This window comes from Lagopus muta, chromosome 20, assembly GCF_023343835.1.
Source record: "Lagopus muta isolate bLagMut1 chromosome 20, bLagMut1 primary, whole genome shotgun sequence".
Taxonomy (NCBI): domain Eukaryota; kingdom Metazoa; phylum Chordata; class Aves; order Galliformes; family Phasianidae; genus Lagopus; species Lagopus muta.
This window is the reverse complement of record NC_064452.1, coordinates 3441044-3460315: the sequence shown is the minus strand read 5'-3', so window position 1 is coordinate 3460315 and position 19272 is coordinate 3441044. Positions and strand designations below refer to the sequence as shown.

The 19272-nt window shown below is 39.6% G+C and overlaps 1 protein-coding gene across 7 annotated transcripts in view; it reads right to left on the bottom strand.

Moving 5' to 3' along the window:
* Positions 1–2323: 2323 nt before the first annotated feature.
* Positions 2324–19272, bottom strand: part of NCOR1 (nuclear receptor corepressor 1) — a 56376-nt gene continuing 39427 nt past the window's right edge. For 4 of the 7 annotated variants that reach the window (XM_048967203.1, XM_048967205.1, XM_048967202.1 and 1 more), the window contains exons 23-47: positions 17777–17950; positions 16917–17077; positions 16419–16539; positions 16196–16297; positions 15622–15719; positions 14681–14849; positions 13992–14132; positions 12837–12920; positions 12100–12356; positions 11363–11723; positions 10645–10869; positions 9789–9998; positions 9009–9158; positions 8525–8698; positions 7931–8096; positions 7160–7656; positions 6578–6706; positions 6251–6411; positions 5781–6004; positions 5233–5370; positions 4955–5097; positions 4748–4801; positions 3468–3689; positions 3052–3234; positions 2324–2823 (exon numbers count right to left, since the gene is read on the bottom strand). In XM_048967203.1, coding sequence (XP_048823160.1) covers positions 2636–2823; positions 3052–3234; positions 3468–3689; positions 4748–4801; positions 4955–5097; positions 5233–5370; positions 5781–6004; positions 6251–6411; positions 6578–6706; positions 7160–7656; positions 7931–8096; positions 8525–8698; positions 9009–9158; positions 9789–9998; positions 10645–10869; positions 11363–11723; positions 12100–12356; positions 12837–12920; positions 13992–14132; positions 14681–14849; positions 15622–15719; positions 16196–16297; positions 16419–16539; positions 16917–17077; positions 17777–17950 — 4532 coding nt within the window. In that variant the 3' untranslated portion in view covers positions 2324–2635. The remainder of the gene's footprint in view (positions 2824–3051; positions 3235–3467; positions 3690–4747; positions 4802–4954; positions 5098–5232; positions 5371–5780; positions 6005–6250; positions 6412–6577; positions 6707–7159; positions 7657–7930; positions 8097–8524; positions 8699–9008; positions 9159–9788; positions 9999–10644; positions 10870–11362; positions 11724–12099; positions 12357–12836; positions 12921–13991; positions 14133–14680; positions 14850–15621; positions 15720–16195; positions 16298–16418; positions 16540–16916; positions 17078–17776; positions 17951–19272) is intronic. The other 3 variants (XM_048967207.1, XM_048967208.1, XM_048967206.1) reach the window with 3 other exon arrangements.

Genomic DNA, 19272 nt, shown 5'->3' with positions numbered 1-19272 from the left:
GTTCTCATGAGCACAACTTGATGCTGCAAATCAAGAGGGAGACACAGGAAAATCAAACTGAGAACTGATCCCCTTTATTGATTGGTCTGAATCCAGAAGTCGCTGCCTACTGGAGAGACACTGCGTGGGGAAAAACCCCGGAGATACGATGCAAGGGTTTTTCAAGTCTTCAATGATTTGGTATCAGAATCATGAGGTTGAGATGACAGCATTGCAAAAGCGCTGGCCAGAAATCAGTTAAAAATTTGTAGCAGACCACAGTTTGTGAGCAGGATTTATGAACATCTTCCTGTGTGAAACAGGTGAGATGTAATTCCATGTGTGAAGATCACTGGAATTATGTTTAACTCTAACTTAGGCTCTGGAGAGGTCTTCACACTGGAGAAGTTAGAACTTGGATAACAAACAAAAGCAGCAGCAGCAGCAGCTTATGTGCAAACACCACTCACTGCACCTCAGAACTTTCCTCCTTTGGGTATCTTGCTGTTGCAGCACAAAGATTAGTGAGGAGCATGCTGTACGTAGTGTACAGTTAGCAGCAAAGACTTCTGTCTGTCTGTGCCTCTTCTGTGTTGCATTTGTTGTACGAAGAAAGTGAAAACAACTGAACTTTAGAATGCAACTCAACTCTCTGTTCCAATGTAAAAGCTCCAAACGAGGCAGATGTACATGTTGCAGAGCACCTTGCTGGGGAACAAAAAAGGTGTAAAACCAGGATGGAGAAATCAGTGCTTTAAGGCAGCAGGGGAGCTGCCAGCTGCTCCACTCTGATGCAGTGTTTAAATTAAAAGAAGTAGCAAAGCAATTCTGTATTTACAGCACACAATCAAGTTTTCAAATGAGTTCCCTTCTGATTTCTCTTTCCTACACCTATGGCAAAAAGGCTTTCCTCTATAAAACAATTTGCTTAAGTAGACTTGCTCTGGATAGCGATTCTGTACTGGTTCTTAACTGGACATTAAGCTGTATCTTATGGAAAACCTGCACACAGGCTTCAGGTTACACAGCTGCATTACACCTTCCATAAAATGTATTGCAAATGCAGGGTTAAGTTTAAAATGTTTTGGCTGGAAAGTAACTTCTAAGCAAAGACTGGTCTATGAGGTGCAAAAGCAGTTTGGAGTCTGCCAGGCCATCCAACTCCCCACCTCTGTGCTATCTGAACATCAGTTCTACCCCAGAGATTTAAGCTCATTTTCCTGAAGTCAATGCAGCAAAGCTTAAGATGCTCCTGAAGATGGAAGGCAGGAGACTCCGTAACAACAGACCCAGGTGTGCACAGGAGCTAGGAGCAGAGCACAGCAGGCAGCGATAGATGAGTAACGACTCTCCCAGTACCACATACAATTAAAAAAAGAAAATAAATCCACCCTGATACGTATTGCACACCTCAGGAGTTCAGCCAGGCATTTGTAAGGACTTCCACCTTTAAGTTTTCTTATAAAGTCAGGAACTGGGATGTGAACACAGGCTTCAAAATTATTGTTACATCAAGATTGTAGAATCAGGCTGAAGGAAGGTAAAAATCACAGTACCTATTTCAAACTGCTGTAACAGAAGTCAAGTAGCTGACTCGTGTTGCTCAATTATTCTATAAAAGCATTCTGTTTTTATTTCAACTTGGGATGTAGAGTTTTTTCCTTCTTGAAGGACTTATCATCAATCCACCCAGAGCCTCTGTCCAGGAAAACCATTTGCTGTGGTTAAACACGACCGTAAGGTTTAGTAGCCTATTTCAACTGCATACAATGCAGAAACACAGAACACTAAGGTTTGCTTTGGGGGCACAGTTGAAATTCCCAGTGTGCATAACAGTGAGGTACAGCCTCCAGAAGCTGCTCTTCTTTTTTTTTTTATCCTTTTTAAAATTAACCATAACATACCCATGCAATAATATTTCTGCAGTGTTGCTAAATGAAATCAACTGCACCAAAAATGTACAATGTGGCAGAATTCAAAGAAATATATCATCTTATTCCAGTGAGCTGCTATGTTCATGTACACAGTTCAGTACGGGGTCAGTCTTTAAAAAAAAAAATAAATCAACATCTTCACAAGAGCTTCAACACCACTGAGAAAGTGTGGCTGGGGAAGAAAATATGAAAGCACAATGCCTGCAAGAAGTGGCACAGCATTAAACGGGCAACGATGCTGGGCTGGCTGGGAGGTTTGGTGTGGTTAGGGGAGGCTGGGAGGGAGGCCACGGTTATGAGGAGTAACTCTACACTGAGAAAATGCTTTAAAAAAAACAATTACAAAATGACCCCCAAAGTTTAGGCAATGATTTGAACATAAGTACACCAGATACTATAGCAAGGGAAAAAACACTGCAAAAAGTACTCTCTATTTACAGAAGAATGATTTAAAGACATTATGGTTTTCTTTACAAATAGATGTAGAACAGGAATAGTCCACATTTTTAAAAACTTTTTACATATTTATCTTTAGTAAGTCAACCTTCTTGATCACAATCCTCCGACACACAGCCGTGCTGAAGGCATTTAACAGACTCTCCATTAATTCTTCATTGTGTGGCCCTCGCTCTCTTGGAAAGTCTCTCTGGGCACAAGTCAAAAATAAAATCTTTTGTTTTGACCCGCAAATTAAAAAAACAAAACAAAAATATCTGCATAGTTCAGTCATCACTGTCAGACAGAGTCTCATATTGTGCTGAAAGCAGTGGTGCTGGCTCTCGCTCCCAGATCCTGTTCTGTTGGTGAGTGGTTGCTTGGCTCATGGACGGCGGGGCGCACGCGATGGAGGTCGGCGGCGTGCTGCTGAGCATCCGCATTGTCAGCGGGTTGTAAGGAAACTGTGTGGAACCTGGATGAGAGAGTATCTGCAAGTCAAACACGTGCTGTTCTGAGGAGTTATCAGAGCTCAATTCACAGATAGCATGGCTTTGGTCGCGACGACTATCAGAAAAAAATCAGTTTCAGACAACGCTTGCAATCTTTTGATGAACACACAGCAGAGCTCTGTGTCTGCGTCTGACTGCTCCACAATAGCATATCTAGTGCATCAAGCTGACAGAAAAGCTGCATGTCTCACCTGTTGATGAAGGCCGATCTTCCCAGGCCCACACCGGAGTCTGTCTGTGGTAGTCCCCTTCCGAATGCACAGATGAGACAGAAGAAGGTCTTTCGGTTCCCAGATATCCCTGTCCAGGAATCGGAGACTTGGACTTCCTACTGTTTGATTTCCCAATTAACTTCTGCTTGCTGACTCCCCCTCCTGGAAATAGAAGGGACACGTTTTCCAAAAAGCATCACGCTGCATTTTAGCCTCTATATGGGTTCCTATAAATGATCACTTAGCACCAAACACGAGCTGATGCCTTTTGGAATGCTGACTTACTACAACTAGAAGAGCAGCTGATACAGTCACTAATAGCACTGTTGCTAGAAATGTTTTCTGTTTTTTTTTCTTTTTAAATCATAAAATATGTGGGAGCTGAACTGCCTCACCTGAATTGGGTGATGGATTGGCTTCTTCCCTGCGTGTCTCATTGCTTGCTGATCCCACAGCACTGGAATTGCCAGGTGCTACTGCAATGGATTGTGACATTACAACTCCATGATCCTCGCTCTTGTCATCAAAGTTTCCCATCAATGCTTTTCTAATAATGTCTTCTAGACCCAGATTACTGGCAGGATCTGCAAAGGAATGACCCCTAGAACTGACTGCACCTGGGAGATAAAAAACATACATGGAAAGGTGGGAGGGGAGGCAAAAAATATATCTCAGAAATTACAAAGGGACGTGGAAGATGATTTTAGAGAGAGGCAGAAAGTTAGGAGAAAAAAAAAGATTTTTTTAAAATGCAAAACAACTTGCTCCAAAGCAGCTCACAATGGCAGGAAATTCTGTGTGCCAGCAAACACCAAATATCCACAATAGACTACATTACACATTAAAAAAAATGCAAAAACAACACAGCAAAGGAAGCTGACCATGCTGATTGTAAAAGCATATTAAGTCAAAATCTGCAACTACTCATCAGCTGTAAGAGAAGAGACAAGAAAAATACTCCTCACATTAATGATCCATGCTAATTCATCTTATGAAGTATGATTTGTGGCAATTTTTATTCCAAAAGCCTGTTTTTCCATCCAGTTTGATGGAGATCAGTACCTCCTCCACTTGAAAGGCAGAATCACTGTATGAGGAGAGGAGGCCGCTGGCCAAAATCACTTACAGGCAATCCGCAGTTCAACTCAGATTTACCAGTTCTTATCTCCCATATTTCTATTCAGTTCTCTTTCACTGATTGCTTTAACATCACAGTGTATGGGTTATCTTTAATATTTTTGTGACAGGAAGTTGGGAATTTTAATTTATTTTCCAGAGGAAAATAAAAACCAACCAAACAAACAAAAACCAACAACTACACATTTCACGTATCCTGGTTTATCAACTAAACTACATTTGATACCTAAGCTCAAGTTTTGTTGAACTACACTGTGTTGGAATTCTATTTGAGTTAGATGCTAACCAACTTCATGGCTTTCTCTCCATAAGATTTGCAGACAACACAAAAATAAAACACTAAGTCCCCAGTTTAAATATTTTCTGAAATCTTCAATCATTTTTGCTCCTTCCTATGACAAACTTTTTTCCATGTGGGATATTACTTCCCAAATTTTCATCTTCTCACTTACTGCATTCCTCAAAGCACATACATTAAAATATTGCATTAGTTTACCTTCTCTGAAACATAAGTAGTTTTGTTTTCTGAAAAACTCACCTGAGGTAGTGACTGCTGGCAAGTTGAATATTTCAGTCCCTGGCTGAGCAGTTGCTGCAATTGAAATACAACATTTAAATGAATTTTCCAGTATATATTGATGTTCATTCACGTTACTTGAAACATATTGATGTTGGAACATCTGTGGACAGCAGTCACACAAATCTCAAGTTGGAAAAATTGAGCGAAAAAGCAAGAGCTGCATACCCATGTCAGCGTCGCCTCCACCAGATGAGTTCAGCTTTCGAAATATCTCTTGCTTCTTGGATTTTACCATGGGTGAAGTATTCTCAAGTTTGGTGAAAAATGAAGGCAGGTAGCTCATACTGCCCGGGGAGCGAGAGTCAGTCCTGCCAACAGCAAGTGTCAAAGAAAGAACTTTCTTAACACTGTATATCTACCTTCTTCCCAAAAGCAGTCACAGGCAGAAACTTCCAACATTCATCTGCTTTACGATTACCTCAGGATCTCAGTTCTACACATACCTCTGTTCAGTAGGCTCAGCTCTTTGGGAAAGCAATAGAATATTTTCCTGTTTCTCATGTACAACGGGGACCTGAGGGGGTGAGATTGGCTCATAGGGCTCTGAGGAAACATGACTCCTCTCCGGAGACTTTCCAGGTCTACATTTAGAATTCAGAGATGGATAAGTAATCTTAATGCATGAAGTACAGCAGTTAACACACACAATTGCATTCTGACTGTTCAATAACTATTTCTGTTTAGTTATACGCATTACACGCGTCAGTATATTTGATCACAAAAATATCAGAATAACTATAGAGAATTCAGTGTCATAAATTCTAAGTGATTAAATGTCTTCACTTCTCTAAAGACTGGAAATCAAGCATTGGTAGGGAGGGGAACACGTTTATAAGTGATATTATGGAGCCAAACAATCATCAAAAACATGGCAAGACCAAAGGTTACCTCTATTTCTGATACCCTGATCTACACAAGGATTACCACCCAAGCTTTTGTAATTATCATATTTGAGAATTAAACTTGCAGTTAAACCAAATACATGCATTACCTTCCCCGGGACTTGTCAGACAGATTTTCAGGTGACACTCTGGCTCCTGGCCTCTGATGGTGGACTGGTTGTGACTGTGACTCAGGGCTGTAGCGATTTGATGTTTTTGCTCGGGTCGAAACAGGCGTTGGAGCTGGGGTAGAGTTCTGGAATGTAGTGGTGGGAGGCTGCAAAGAGGCCTGAGAAGCTGCCTGGTTTCGAGCAAAGTCTTGTGTAATAATTTGCTGATTGTGTCCAAAAACAAACAGAGAGAGAATTTGGTCAGACATTGGTAACAGAGTAATATTAAAAATATCTGTGAACAAGACAAGTATGAGACTAACTGCAGCACATGAAACAACTGCAAGATCAAACACATTAGTGCATAGTGCTCCCTATAGCAATTCTACAATTACTAGTTTTTATTAATGTTCCAAAATGTATGTTTACATAATTGAAATATAACTTTTCGTATCTGCAAATAAACCTACACAGATGTGATCAGCAAGGGTGATAAGTCGGTGCGTCCTGGGCACGTGTGCCATCCCTTCAGCCTGGGAGGAAGGAGGTGGAGGTTGCTGGGGTGAAGGAGGAGGTTCCTGTTGTGCCCTGTAACGGTGAATCGTCCCTTCATACTGCCTGTTTGGGTCACCTAGTTGAAGAAAAGGGCAGTCATAAAGGTCAGTATTACTGAAGTTTCAAGGTTTTAAAGCTCTTAAAGATTCTTGAGTTACAAACTGATGTATCTTAACTATGTTTTGAGTTCACGGTAAATACAAGGAAGATAATTGCCAGCATGTTTGCATAAGCAAACTTACCCTCTGCTTGGCTTGGTTTAGGTGTCTCTTGTTGATAGGGCTGTAGCTTTTCTTGAGTTGGTATAGGTGAATTTGCAGGACTGATCACCTCAATGGCATCTCCAGGAGCTTCATACCGGTGAGAAGATACTGATTATCAAGCAGAGGTTATGGAATAAGGTGTAAATATTACAGACTTCTGCTGTCTATACTTTAGCAACACTAGTGCTTCCACCAAAATGACACCAGTACAATGGAAGTCAAAATACTGTCTTCTTTTTCTAATAAGAACTGCAGTGAAACATAAATTTCTACAGAAGAACATTCTAACATAAACTCAGTTATTTTACATCTCCTGACTTCTGATAAGGTTACTTCTAATACCCTGCACTTCATGATGCAGCATGGAATCCAAAGAAAGCTATGAGCTACAGTTTTGCAAGAATCCTCAGTCACTACACACAAAAACTGTATTTACCTATCAAGCACATGATTTGTGCAAAGCCAAATATTTTATCATTAAATGTCAGAATCACTTCACATCTTATTATCTCCCTACAAGGCTAAGACAGTAAAGAAGTAGATAGTTACTAAGATACGTACAACTACTGGAAGAATCTGAACTTTGAGAGCCCCTATCTCGTGCATCCTTGTCTGAAGCAATCTGTCGAGTGATGATCACATCTATGAAGTTAGCAGCAGTAATTGTGGTCTTTCCTCGAGTTCTCAGCTCTTCCTCGTACCTGGATTTAGGAGGAGGTCCTTTTTCTTTACCAGCCTCTGAATAGACTACTGTTGAAGACTGTCCCTGGGATTTGCCACCAGAAAAATTTGCAGATGTATAGGGGCACTGGACAGCCCTCTTTTCTACCTCCAGTGTTTTCTGCTCTATCTGCTGCTGCTCAGTAACCACAGCTGATCTGCGTCCCACATTCTCTTCTATCCTGGTTCCTTCGTGCTTGGTATCTTTTGCTTTGGCAACTTCCATCTGAGGAGCAGAGGCTGCAGCATCTACTAGTGCAGCAAGGGCATCAGCAGCTGTATTGTAGCGGGAAGCAGGTAAACCTTGAGTTATGGAGGGAGCTCCAGGAGTGAGCTGCCTGTTGGCAAACATTGAATATTCCAAATTATATCACACTGAATATTCTGAACTATGTCACACATAAAAAAGAGTCATTTCACGAGGGAAACAAAGTAAAGCTTTAGTGACACTCATCTCTATCTAAACCGAACTGAGTGAAAATGCAATAAATTCAAGAGCCATCTGACAGCAGTACATCCTAGTTGCTTAGAATCTTCCTCAGACTAAATGAAACTTTAATAGGCTCAAATATTAGAAAAGATATCCCTGGAACAGCAACTTAAGAAACATACATGATACGAAGCTGAGCAGCAGGATCCAAAGGTGTGATTACGCTCGTCCCATTGGTTCCTTGAAAAATACTAGGCCTTTGCTGCAGTATGTTCTCCTGGCTTCTAACTGAAGGGGATGGGGAACGAACATATCCATGACTGCCAGGTCTGCCAGGCTGCTCTGTTCCTGCAGGACATACAGCAGAGAGGGAAAAACAATAAGTACTAGTAACTCTTATAACAATACAGAACTACATATCAGTGTTTTCTCCTCCACATTCTTTCCCAACTGTCACCACTACTGCAGATATAACAAACTGAGGTTTGTTATTAAGAGTTTAAATAGTAGTGTTCTGAATGTAAGTAGCAAAGCATGGCTGAGATTCACACCTTTTCCTGAGTACTTCATCATTATGACAGAAAGATGAAGAAGCCTGGTACTTGCTGAAGTTTCAACCAGAACTGCAAAGTGTTAGGAATCACCATTCAGTTTAAAGCCAAACGGTACCAAGCAATTGTGTTGTTAAGAAGCTGCATATTGTTTACAGTGGATATAGAAAATGAGCAGTTACAGTCTACAAGACGACTGATCCAAATACAGCAATGCACACTCACCTGGTCGAAGATAAAGCTCAGCAGGGACTGAAGTTATTCTCTCCCTTTCTCGCTCCCGTTCTCTTTCCCGCTCCCGTTCTCGTTCCCTCTCCCTTTCCCGCTCCTTCTCCCTCTCTCTTTCCCGTTCCCTTTCAGCATTTGCAGCTGCAGAAGCTGCCAGGTGTGTAGGGTGTCCTGAAACATCCACAAGACAAGAAGTAGCAAAAACAAATACTGACCTTAAGCACAGTTTGATGTAAACACTATCCGATACATTCTGCCACCTACTTGCAACAAGTTTCCCAAATCCATTTCCTTTCCAGCCAAGTCTATCCACTTACTTAGGAAAGCAAAAGCTTAGCACACAGCCAGTGGAAAGCTGAACAGCTTTTTACTAAAGGGTTTTCTCTATAGTTAAAACTAGACAGGTTAGATACCCAAGTTCCACCCTTTAACACACCATTGGATGTTAGTGAACATGCAGTCAATTTTTAACGGCTTATACCTGGTGACAGAGAGGCAGGATTGTAAGGCCTAGGGGGGAATGTAAGCTGAGTACCAGGGATGTAAGTGATTCTCTCCATGGGTGGTGTGCTCGTTCCTCCAGGATGAGGGACTAAGATAGTGGGAGCCATATTGTTCAGGTCAATAATTCCTGTCAGGAGATGACACGTGTAAGAAGGACTTTTCAAGGACAGACCAAAGGCCCACACGTTAAATACGCTGTTCATTGATAACACCCTTTTCCAGACTTCTTACATTCAACAAATAAAATAAAACATCAAAATGCACAGGACACACTCCAGTATAACTTCTACTATGAAAAACACTTATCCTTTCTTTTCCAGCCAATTAAATCACTGCAAGGGCTGGTATCTTATCCCCAAGATAGTCAGTCCTACTGGACTAACTCCTTCACATTTCTTATCTTCCATTCTACAAATAACTTCCCAAACTGACTTAAATGACAGGCAGATTATCACATCCAGTAACCAAGCTCATGGCTCAGCCATTTCCTGTTATATCTCTGACTCCTGAGAATGCCACGTAATCCCAGGGATTCGTAACTATTTGTTCATTATTTTAGCCTAATACTGCACTTTTCATTTCAGTGTGAAACTCCTCTTCAAAACTATGTTCCATTTAAGTCTTCACAGAAATCTGTGCCTCTAAGAAATGTAAATCCCTCCACAGTGAACAGAGCTCTGATCATTTATCAACCCCTTCTGCCAAGCTTATCCAAAATACGCTTTAAATAACACCAGACCAAACCCCATAGGCATACCTCTTGCTCCTGCATACGGGAGAGCTAGAGTTTGCTCTCTGGGAGATAATCCTCTGGTTACATCAGGACGTAAATTGACTTGCATTTGCTGTGAGGTAATGTAGTCATTTAGGATTGTCTGTCGTGTATTCTCCATTGCGTAAAGCTGGTACTGACTTGGGTAGCCTGGGGTGGGTGAGAGCTGCCTTTGGAACAGGTAAGCAGCAGCAGCTGAGGGTGAGGGAGGAAAAAGAAGATTTAGTGCTCAAGATACAGAATCAAAGTTCCAGATGTTTATATAGTTTCAATGAGAAGTGCTATCAATTCTCACAATGAATCAAAATAGCACTGTAATACTGGTATTTTATTGAATATAAGCACTGAATGTGGACAGAAAAAGCTAAGCAATCCACATTCTCCTAGAGAAGAGACATGAATAAAATCAAAGTTTTGAAAACGAATGGCTGAAACACCTGAAGAAGGTTACAGCACCCCACAAAGTCAGACTGACAGATTATGTTAAATAGAGGCCTACTGACTTAATATCATCAGAGACAACTTGATAATCTCTCAAGTGAACACAGCAGTTCTGATTACGCTTTCATTCTGTGGCATCTTCCACACCCTTATTGGCACAGTTTTCCTGAAAGCTTTTAATACATTTCACAAATACTTATTTTAAAATACTATCTGAAGCTTCCAGAAGAAATATTACAGTAAGTTTCCTGGCTAGACATCAAGCCACAGCAGTGTATATATAACTCCTTCTAAATTATATCTGCCCCTCACTAAGAGCTTTATTAAGACATCTTTCCTGTGCCAAGCACACAATATTTCTAAAAACAAACAAACAAAGCCAAAACACAAACAGATTTACCAGGATCCAGAGCCCTGTGAAATGGCATAGCAGGATCTAAGTGAGGAGGGAGGTGACTCCTATAGACTTCAGGAGTAGCCCCTCTGTGATGAGGGTCAAAAGGACTGTGAGCCACTACAGGATCAACCCCTGGGACTGGAGATTTTGCTGGCACGCTCTCTCTCTGTGTGGGAGTAAGTGTGTTTTTCCTTTCATGATTTGCTGACTTTCCAGAAGATATTCCAGCTAATGAAAATCAGGAAAAATCCAAACTCAAAATACATATTTTCAATAGGAGATACAGCTATATGCATACATGCTGCAATTAATTACAATAAATCATAGGCAGTATTTTATATCACAAAATATCTAGTGAAAGTTTAAGTCCTAAAACTACATTTGTTTGCACTGTGCCACATTATCTTCCTTTTTCAGGAACATCTAATACAGAAGTAGTTTCTGCCCTCAGAACATTATGCTCTGAGATAACATTAACACAAATGCCAATGGAGATTGAACTACTTTTTGACCTCCATGTTACGACACGGCAGATTTTCATTTTCTTATTTCAATTAACAACTCATAGCCTTCTTTAATTCCTTCTAACCAATCTCCAAATCAAGAGGAACCATTAGAGTAAAAATAAAGTAGAACAGGTTACGGAAAAAAAGAAGTTAAAAATACATTTCAAATGAAATTACTCAAAGTTGTTCTCTTACTGTGGATCAGAATAACATACCCTCACTAACTCTATTCATCATAGGTGAACTCCTGGACATTGGACTCTGATAGTTCACAGGTGTTCTCCGTGCATTGGTATCATCATAAATCCCAGGGCTCAGTTGTGATTTAGGAGTTTCATGAAGAGTTGACCTGAGAACAGAGGGACCAGAGCTGACTACTGACGTGTGACGGGAACGAACTGCATCCCCGGTCTTCACATCTTCGTATTTTCCTCGCTCCACCACCTTCACATTTTCTGGCACCATTTCCAGCTGAGGCATTCCACGGGGTAGCTTGCTTGGTCCAGTGATTAACGATTTTACATTGTGTTTGATGGCAGACTGGCCAGAATTGCTTTCATATTTTATGGGTGTGCCCTGAGAAGGAAAGAAGGATCAGGTGAGGTTATTCTGCCAGTGTTTCACTCCTGCTAAAAAAAATGAAAGAAAAATTAAAAAGTAATCACATGGCTGATATTTATAGTTCATTGCTGCTGTCACAGCATAGAACATAATTGGATTTTAGCTACTGTTACTAGTCAGTTACATCACACTTGCTAGTAAGTGTATTCCCTGCAGGTCAAGTGTCAAGATTTCTCTAACACAGAGAGGATATTTAAGCCTCATACATCAGTAGCTTTCTTGGAAAAGAAAACAAACACCTACACATTTGTCCTTACTCAAATACCTGGAACTGATTCACTGCTGACTGTGTAAGCAACCATAAGATTCTATGAGTGCCTTCTCTAATTACCTGAGATATGGAGCCTTCTATGATTGGCCTGGCTGTCTGCACGATTTCGGGAGTCTTGCAACTCTCCTGGCTTAACAGGTCCTGCCTTGGGATCTCGTGGATGGAACGGCCCATTTCTTTGATGGTAGTGACTCCATCATACGGCTTCCCTTTAGTGATGGCTCCTTCGAACGCCCTTATGGGAGGTGACTCTCTCTTAATCTGTTTAGGGTATTTCAAGCCTTCCTCAAAACTTTCAGATGTTGCTCTTGGTGTGCCTTTTATAGAAAGAAAGCCACATCACTGGTATTAATTATCACTGCAACTCCTTTTTCATAAGCAGAGTAACTAGCTATTAGAATTCTGAGTTGCTGAGTCTATGATAATGGATTACAAGAGTAGAACTGTCACAAAAAATCACAGTGAACAGATTTTCAAGTTACTCAAAGTATCCCAGGTTATTTCAAATGCTGAAATAAAAGCAGTACCATACACCTTCATGTCTGGGGGGAATTATTATTGTCTATTTAAAAATTAAAAAAAAAAATAGGAAAAAGTGCTAAACACTGACAATTTGTACTGAAAAAAATCTATTTTCAAAAAATATATATATCAATACTTAATATATTAGTTTTACATATGGTGTACTAGAAAGTGTGTCTAATAAAATAAGCTCTACTCTTAACACAGCTACCATTCTTAATAACAGATTTCTGGGAATGTAATTAATGCCTGCCTTCCAAACTAGCAAAACTTACCTTGCATTATAGAGCCAGACAACACTGTTCTTTCTTTAAGTTCAGCATGTGGGCTACCCCTAGGCAGTGCACGGCATATTAAACCTGAAATTAAAATGAACATAGTTTAAAGAATTAAATAACAAGTGTTCAAAAACACCCTCCTCCTTCTTACATAATTACAGATATTATCTGTATGCCCAGAGCTTTGCCTCATTATGCCAGGCCTTGCATCAACATGTCAGAAGACCATCTTGCCCTACGAAGTTCTTTGGTTCAAGTATTATAATGCTATTACACCACTGCAAGTTTTAACGTATTTCAAATCAGAAGGTTATTTTACAGTTCAGCTTAACTCTTGTTCCAAAACTTAACACTTTCCTTTATTTTCCAGAAGACAAACCAAGTGTATGAGCAAGTTGAAGGTACCACTGAGTTTTTACACGTGGTTTAGAAACGTCTTATTCATTGTTCAATCTGATGAAAACAAACCAAAGTGTCCTTTAAGGGCTATTCAAAGGTGGGACAAAAATGCATCTTAGGACCAAGATTCCAGAATTCAGGTAAGAAATATTTTCTTGATATTCTGTGTTTTACAAGACAACCATAAAAGTTATATAATGGCCTGTGCTGACCTTTACAATCTTAGTCCGACTGCAGTTTTTTAAATCAAAATAATGCTAGGGATGCCCAGAAACAGAATACAGCAGCTGTGTAAATCTTCTGCTTGGCATAATCTGAGTTATTTAGTGAAGGAATGCAAAATGTCATAGCAAACACGTTACGCTACTGTGCCACAGCAGAGAAGCAATACTGAACTGAGGAGCTGTGCGTCCATGCAGTCAACACCAGTACGACTCAGTGCTGTTTGAGCTTTGCAACAATTCACTAGAACTGTGAAAAGTCCATTACTTCTCTGAGAAAATGACACATGTGCTAGCTGAATCACCTGCAGTTATGGGGACCATCCAGTAGCAAAAGAAATAGGAAGTCTCTACTCCAGTAATAAGTACAGCATGCTTTTATTGTAGTAGTTATTATATGGATTTATTAATGGCCTAAGATGTAAACGTAATTCCTCTTTTAATGTGCCCCATAAGACAATTCTAGGTTATCTTACATCAGTACAAAAGACCTGACTAAAACACAAAACAACTCAGAAGCAGCTGTTTTTACCTTCCAGTGGTGCAGATACTGGAGACTCCCGCATTGACATTCCTTGCTTTATATTTCCTTCCATTGTATCATAACTTCTTTTTAAACTAATTTCATGAGCAGTTCTTGGGCTCCTTGTTCCTTCACGAACATTTTTAATAGCTGGTAACATTTAGAGAAATGTGGTTAGAAAATGCAGAAGTCATGAGCATTACATTTAACGAGACCAGAGGACATTAATACTTTATTGATGACTTTGATGTAATACTGAAACATTAAAATGCAAGCTTAATGATCTTTTATGGTTTGTTAAACAAAGTACTTTCTCAGTTACTTGCGTATCAGTATTTCAAATGAAGCATAGTTTAAAAAAAAAAAAAAAAAAACAAAAAACCTGTGGCCTTTATTTTAACACAGGGTATTTTAAACTTGATTGTCTCAAAAATCTTTTCAGGACACAATAAAAATAAGCAGCACAGCAATTGAGTTAACTACATTTTATCTACATATACAGGATACTCATCAGAACACAGATAAAATTTCTGGACCGTTTCAGTCTTTATACCCACAGAAGCACACAGGCAGGTCAGTGTTTCTTCCAGGTGGCACCCAGTGACTGAGGTTTATATCCATACATTTGGAAGCACACAGACTTCAGCAGAATCCGCTGCAGCCTTGGCTTTCATTGAGTAGAACATATAAATACTCACCATCATAAGATAAAATATGCCCACTTTTGCCTTCATAAATAACATGGCCTTTGGCTGAAGCTTCCTCTCGGCACTTTTCTGGGCTGCTGTCTTCTGTAGCTAGCCGGGTAATAGTCCCCTTCAGTAACGCATCAGCTGCTATGCCAGACTGGGACAGAGCTGGTGTACCCTGCATTTAAATCAATCAAATATAATTCAGACCATGTGTATTTAAGCAAGAAAATAAGCAGCCATGAAGGACAGTGTTCTATTTTTAAGATTTAGAACACCAACCACTTTAACAAGCAGCATTTCTTAAGCTTCTGTCCCTATTATCAGAAATTTAACCTACCTATTAATAAAATTATTTGTAAGCAATTCTCCCCTTTAAAAAAACCACATAAAGCAGAATTGGAAGTACAATATTATAGAATTATTTAGTGACCTAGAACATTTACACCATAGTATCACCTGGGGGAAAGACAGCATACTCTACATACTTACTGGAGCCATTAAGATGTATGTCTATCTACAGTAATGAAACCTACCCTTCTGAGAATAGAATTGTTCCTATTGCTGTCTGTAACTAAGAGAGATCCCAAATCACCATTTAAAACAGCTTATCCATCCTCTGTGCAAGACAGGTTACAACTGATTTTACTACTCAAACTCAGGCATGATGCTGTTTTTCACAAAGGTTGGATGACACTAATAAGCCCTCATGTATACATTATATATATATTAAAGGCTCCAGCGATTTTATTTGACAAGTTTGAAAACACGAAGATGAAATCCTTGCAGTGCTGACTTCATTGATGGTTGGATTTGACTATCTAATTCTATTTAAACTTTTGAGGTAGTTCCTGTTCTGTGGTATTTACTCCTTTTAGACATGCAAAAATACAATCACAGCAATAACTGAAATACACCGTTATGCTACAGCCTTCTCAGTGAGAGAATACCTGAGTTATGGAGCCTCTCAAAGAAGGAATGGTCTCAACAGAAACTTTATTGGTTGGAGTTCCTCGTGTTATACTTCCCTCCTGTATGGTTGTGGTGCCTGATTTAAAATAAAGATATGTATAGATAAAAAAGCAAACAACAGAAAATATAGCAACTCTACTTGAAACAGAAACTGTAATAAGAACCACTAGTTTATATCCTAAAGTACAGGGAAATTTTCAGCTTGTTAACAACGTGTATGCGAGGCAGCTAAACTATTTCCTCTTTTGACTTAGCCTTTTATGGCATGCGAAGCTATTAACCCACGCTGCTTAGCTTCCTCTCCTCTGAAATATTTCTATATTTCACAAGTATTGCACTTGTGAAACTGGCATCTCTGGAAACCGATTTTTTTAAAACGAGATATGCAGACAAGAGGAGCTTTACTAATACACATGTAGACATGCCTCAGAAACAAGGGAACAGATGAATCCTTCAGTGTTTAAAAACAAGATTTGACTACCTTAGGCTCAAACTCTCTGCTCTCCCAGGCTCTTACAAAATTTCTTTCTTAAACTGTATGACTGACATTACCTCGAACAACACCTTCATGCTGTGCCCTGACCAGGAGTCCCTCAGGTTGGGAATTCTGACTTCTGGGAGAAAATTCTTCTTGTTTGATGTAAGGCAGGGAAGCTATTCAGAAGAAAAAATAAAAGGTTTTTTTCCTTGCTTGCTGGTATTCTCTTCCCCACTCTCTTAGTTACAAGTTATTAAATAGTCTGTCCAAAAGGTATGTCAGCTCCTCTTTTCTTACCAGATTTGGCTGACTCCTGCTGCCTTGGCAGTCCAAGTGATATGGAACCCACTGATGGCTTTGCTGTTTCTTGCGTATAGGAAGCTTGACTGTGAGATGTTAAGTAAGTGCCAGGTGTTCCCTGAAACAATACATTATGTTAATTGTTGGTTCTGGAAAAAAGATTCACTGATTCACTTCTGTGTTTGAAGGAGACAGTTAAAACCACTATGATCCTAAAATGCTACAGAGCATTGCTGCAAAATAAGTGCAGAACTATAGGAGTCCAGAGCAGAGATGCAGTCCACCTGAACAGTGCATTCTCAACTATGTAATAAACACAAACAACTGCAGCATGTTTTATTTTATAAGATACCTCCTGGATCGTTAGAGATAAGATGTGTAGTTATTTAACCGTTAATGCTGTGAACGTGTTACTGAATAGAAGATCCTGGAGGTTGGTGAAAGGGCAAAAAGTGTTGTTATAAGGCACAGATTTTCAATGAATAATTCTCTTACTTGTGAGATTGAGCCTCCCATAATGAAAGAAGGTTTTTCTGATGGCACACTTGTTTTAGAGGATGGAATGAGTGGTGGTGGTGGTCTGGTAGGTCTGGTTGTAGGAAGGCGGACTCCTTCAGGAATATTGGTTATTACTTGATGAGGAGCAGGCTGGAGAACTTAGGGAAAAATTGTACATTAAACATGACAGTCTGTTTCAGCTCTGTTAGTCAGCAGAGAGACAAGAACACAAATTGTGTAGCTCATCTGACAATTTCCAACAAGAACAGCCTTGCAATACCCAAAAGCTATCTCATGTATTTCCAGCTCTGAAACTATGTCCAACTATACGTCATGCTTTAAAAATCAAGTGGGTAATACCCAACCTTGCAGTGGCGTTCAAAAAATGACAGAAGCTGCCCATTAGAATTACAAACTCTTAAAAATGAATTTTTAAAGCTAACAATCCAGGGTACATTCATCTTTTTTGTTGTTTTCCTGTTTTTAGATAAAGCATTCTATTTAAAGAATAAGAACAACTGAGCAGAGTGTAATTTAGGCTTCTTTCAGCTCTGCCTGAAGATGACAGTATTTGTCACATTGAGCTGAAAAAACTTTTGATGACTTTGTCCCTACACTGTTCTAACACTTCACAGATCATCCTATTTGTTAAGTAAAATACATTTTAGCTGATAAAACAAAATCCAGGACTAACAAAACCACAACCTCACTGGAGGCAGAAAAATACATACACACAAACAACCCCCTTCTTCTGTTAGTTCACAAAGCACTCAGAGAATAATTTGATACTGCAGAAAGTAAAAGAAGTCCATCTTTCAGAGACCACACAGCGCTGTGGTACCAGAACAAGCATTTACCTGGTGGGACACTATAGCGAGCTGCATTCATATCGGGCTGAGGAGAGGCTTTATTGACTTCTCTTGGAGACAGCCTGTATGGTGATGCTGACCTTGCTGCTGTAGTTTGCACTTGTGCTTCCTGTTCTATTGCTCGCTTGACCTCAGCATAGGGCATATAGGCCACTGGTTTTCCTATCAGGGTTAAAGAAAGAGGAGAATCCTAAGATTAGAAATTGGAGTCAAAAGGTCCAGCATGCAACAGAATTTTAGCAAAGGGCCGATTACAATGGTCAGATTGTACTCAGCAGGTACAGGTGTTTAAATGCAAAGATGTAATTTGACTAAAAAGGAAACAACTGCCTTCAAAACATCACTTGGCACTGAAATAACAGAAAAATTCCAAAGTTGGGCTGTGGGCTCTTCCTAAATGAAAAGAATGAAAGTTCTACATACTGAGGCATGAGGATACCAATTCTTGTGTCAGTTTCCTGGCTTACAACAAGTAAGCACTGCAACCAGTAGACGGTGAGTGTATTTAGCACTGCTATCTTTTAGATAATTCAGACTCATGCATTTGTTTCAAAATCAACGTGCACATATACATACATAAATTCATTCTAGAATACTGTCCTTGGCAAAGACTTCAAGATTTTTTTAATTAAGTTACACATAGGTATCAGGTTGCTTTCCAAAATAATTAGAAAATTAGATTAAAGGTGCAACTTAATTTATTATGTTCTTAGGTCTGTACAAAATTTTGAACAACTCTCAAACTTTGTGAAAAAAACAGCATTTGGTGCCTTTACACCTCTTAACTGTCATAACCAGTTCAGCAGCAGGTCCTGCAGTCCAGCTGAAATTCCTGATGATTTTTACAGAGACTACATGCTCCCTCCAACATACAAGAGTGGAAGGACAAACTTGCATGCAGAATGTATCTTAGGAAGTAGCTACTGTAATGATCTGATGACAAGTCAGCCTCTTTAATTTGCAGATGAAAACGTCCAGGCTTGTTGAACCCATTTGCATTAACCACGTTATCCCCCCACTACTTCAGTAACACTCCTGATTTTTGTGGGCAGACTTCATGCTAGAACTTTCCCACAGTTTATAACACAGTACTGCCAACGTCAAGATTTATTGAGGTAATATTTTAGCTAAATGGTACTTGAGCAAAGGTTTTGAGCAAACCCTGACTTTGCACCTAAAGAAGCAGCTTCCAAAAACCACAACCTTATACCCACTCTCTCAGTGTAAAAGCTCCCTTTCTCATCATTTTAACAGGGGGGAAAAAAAAGTATGTTTCCTTCTTTTTAGGTAAAAATAATGAAGACAAAGCATTTTCATAGCATATTTTTTAAACTCACACATGTTAAATATAAAATACTCAGAGCACAAAGAACACAGCAGTTCATGTTGCTAACGTTGTGGAGCCACCAGACACGACGCACAAGGATATTAAATCAATGCATGAATCAATCAATGAGGATATCTCTAACTTTGCAGTGCTCAGT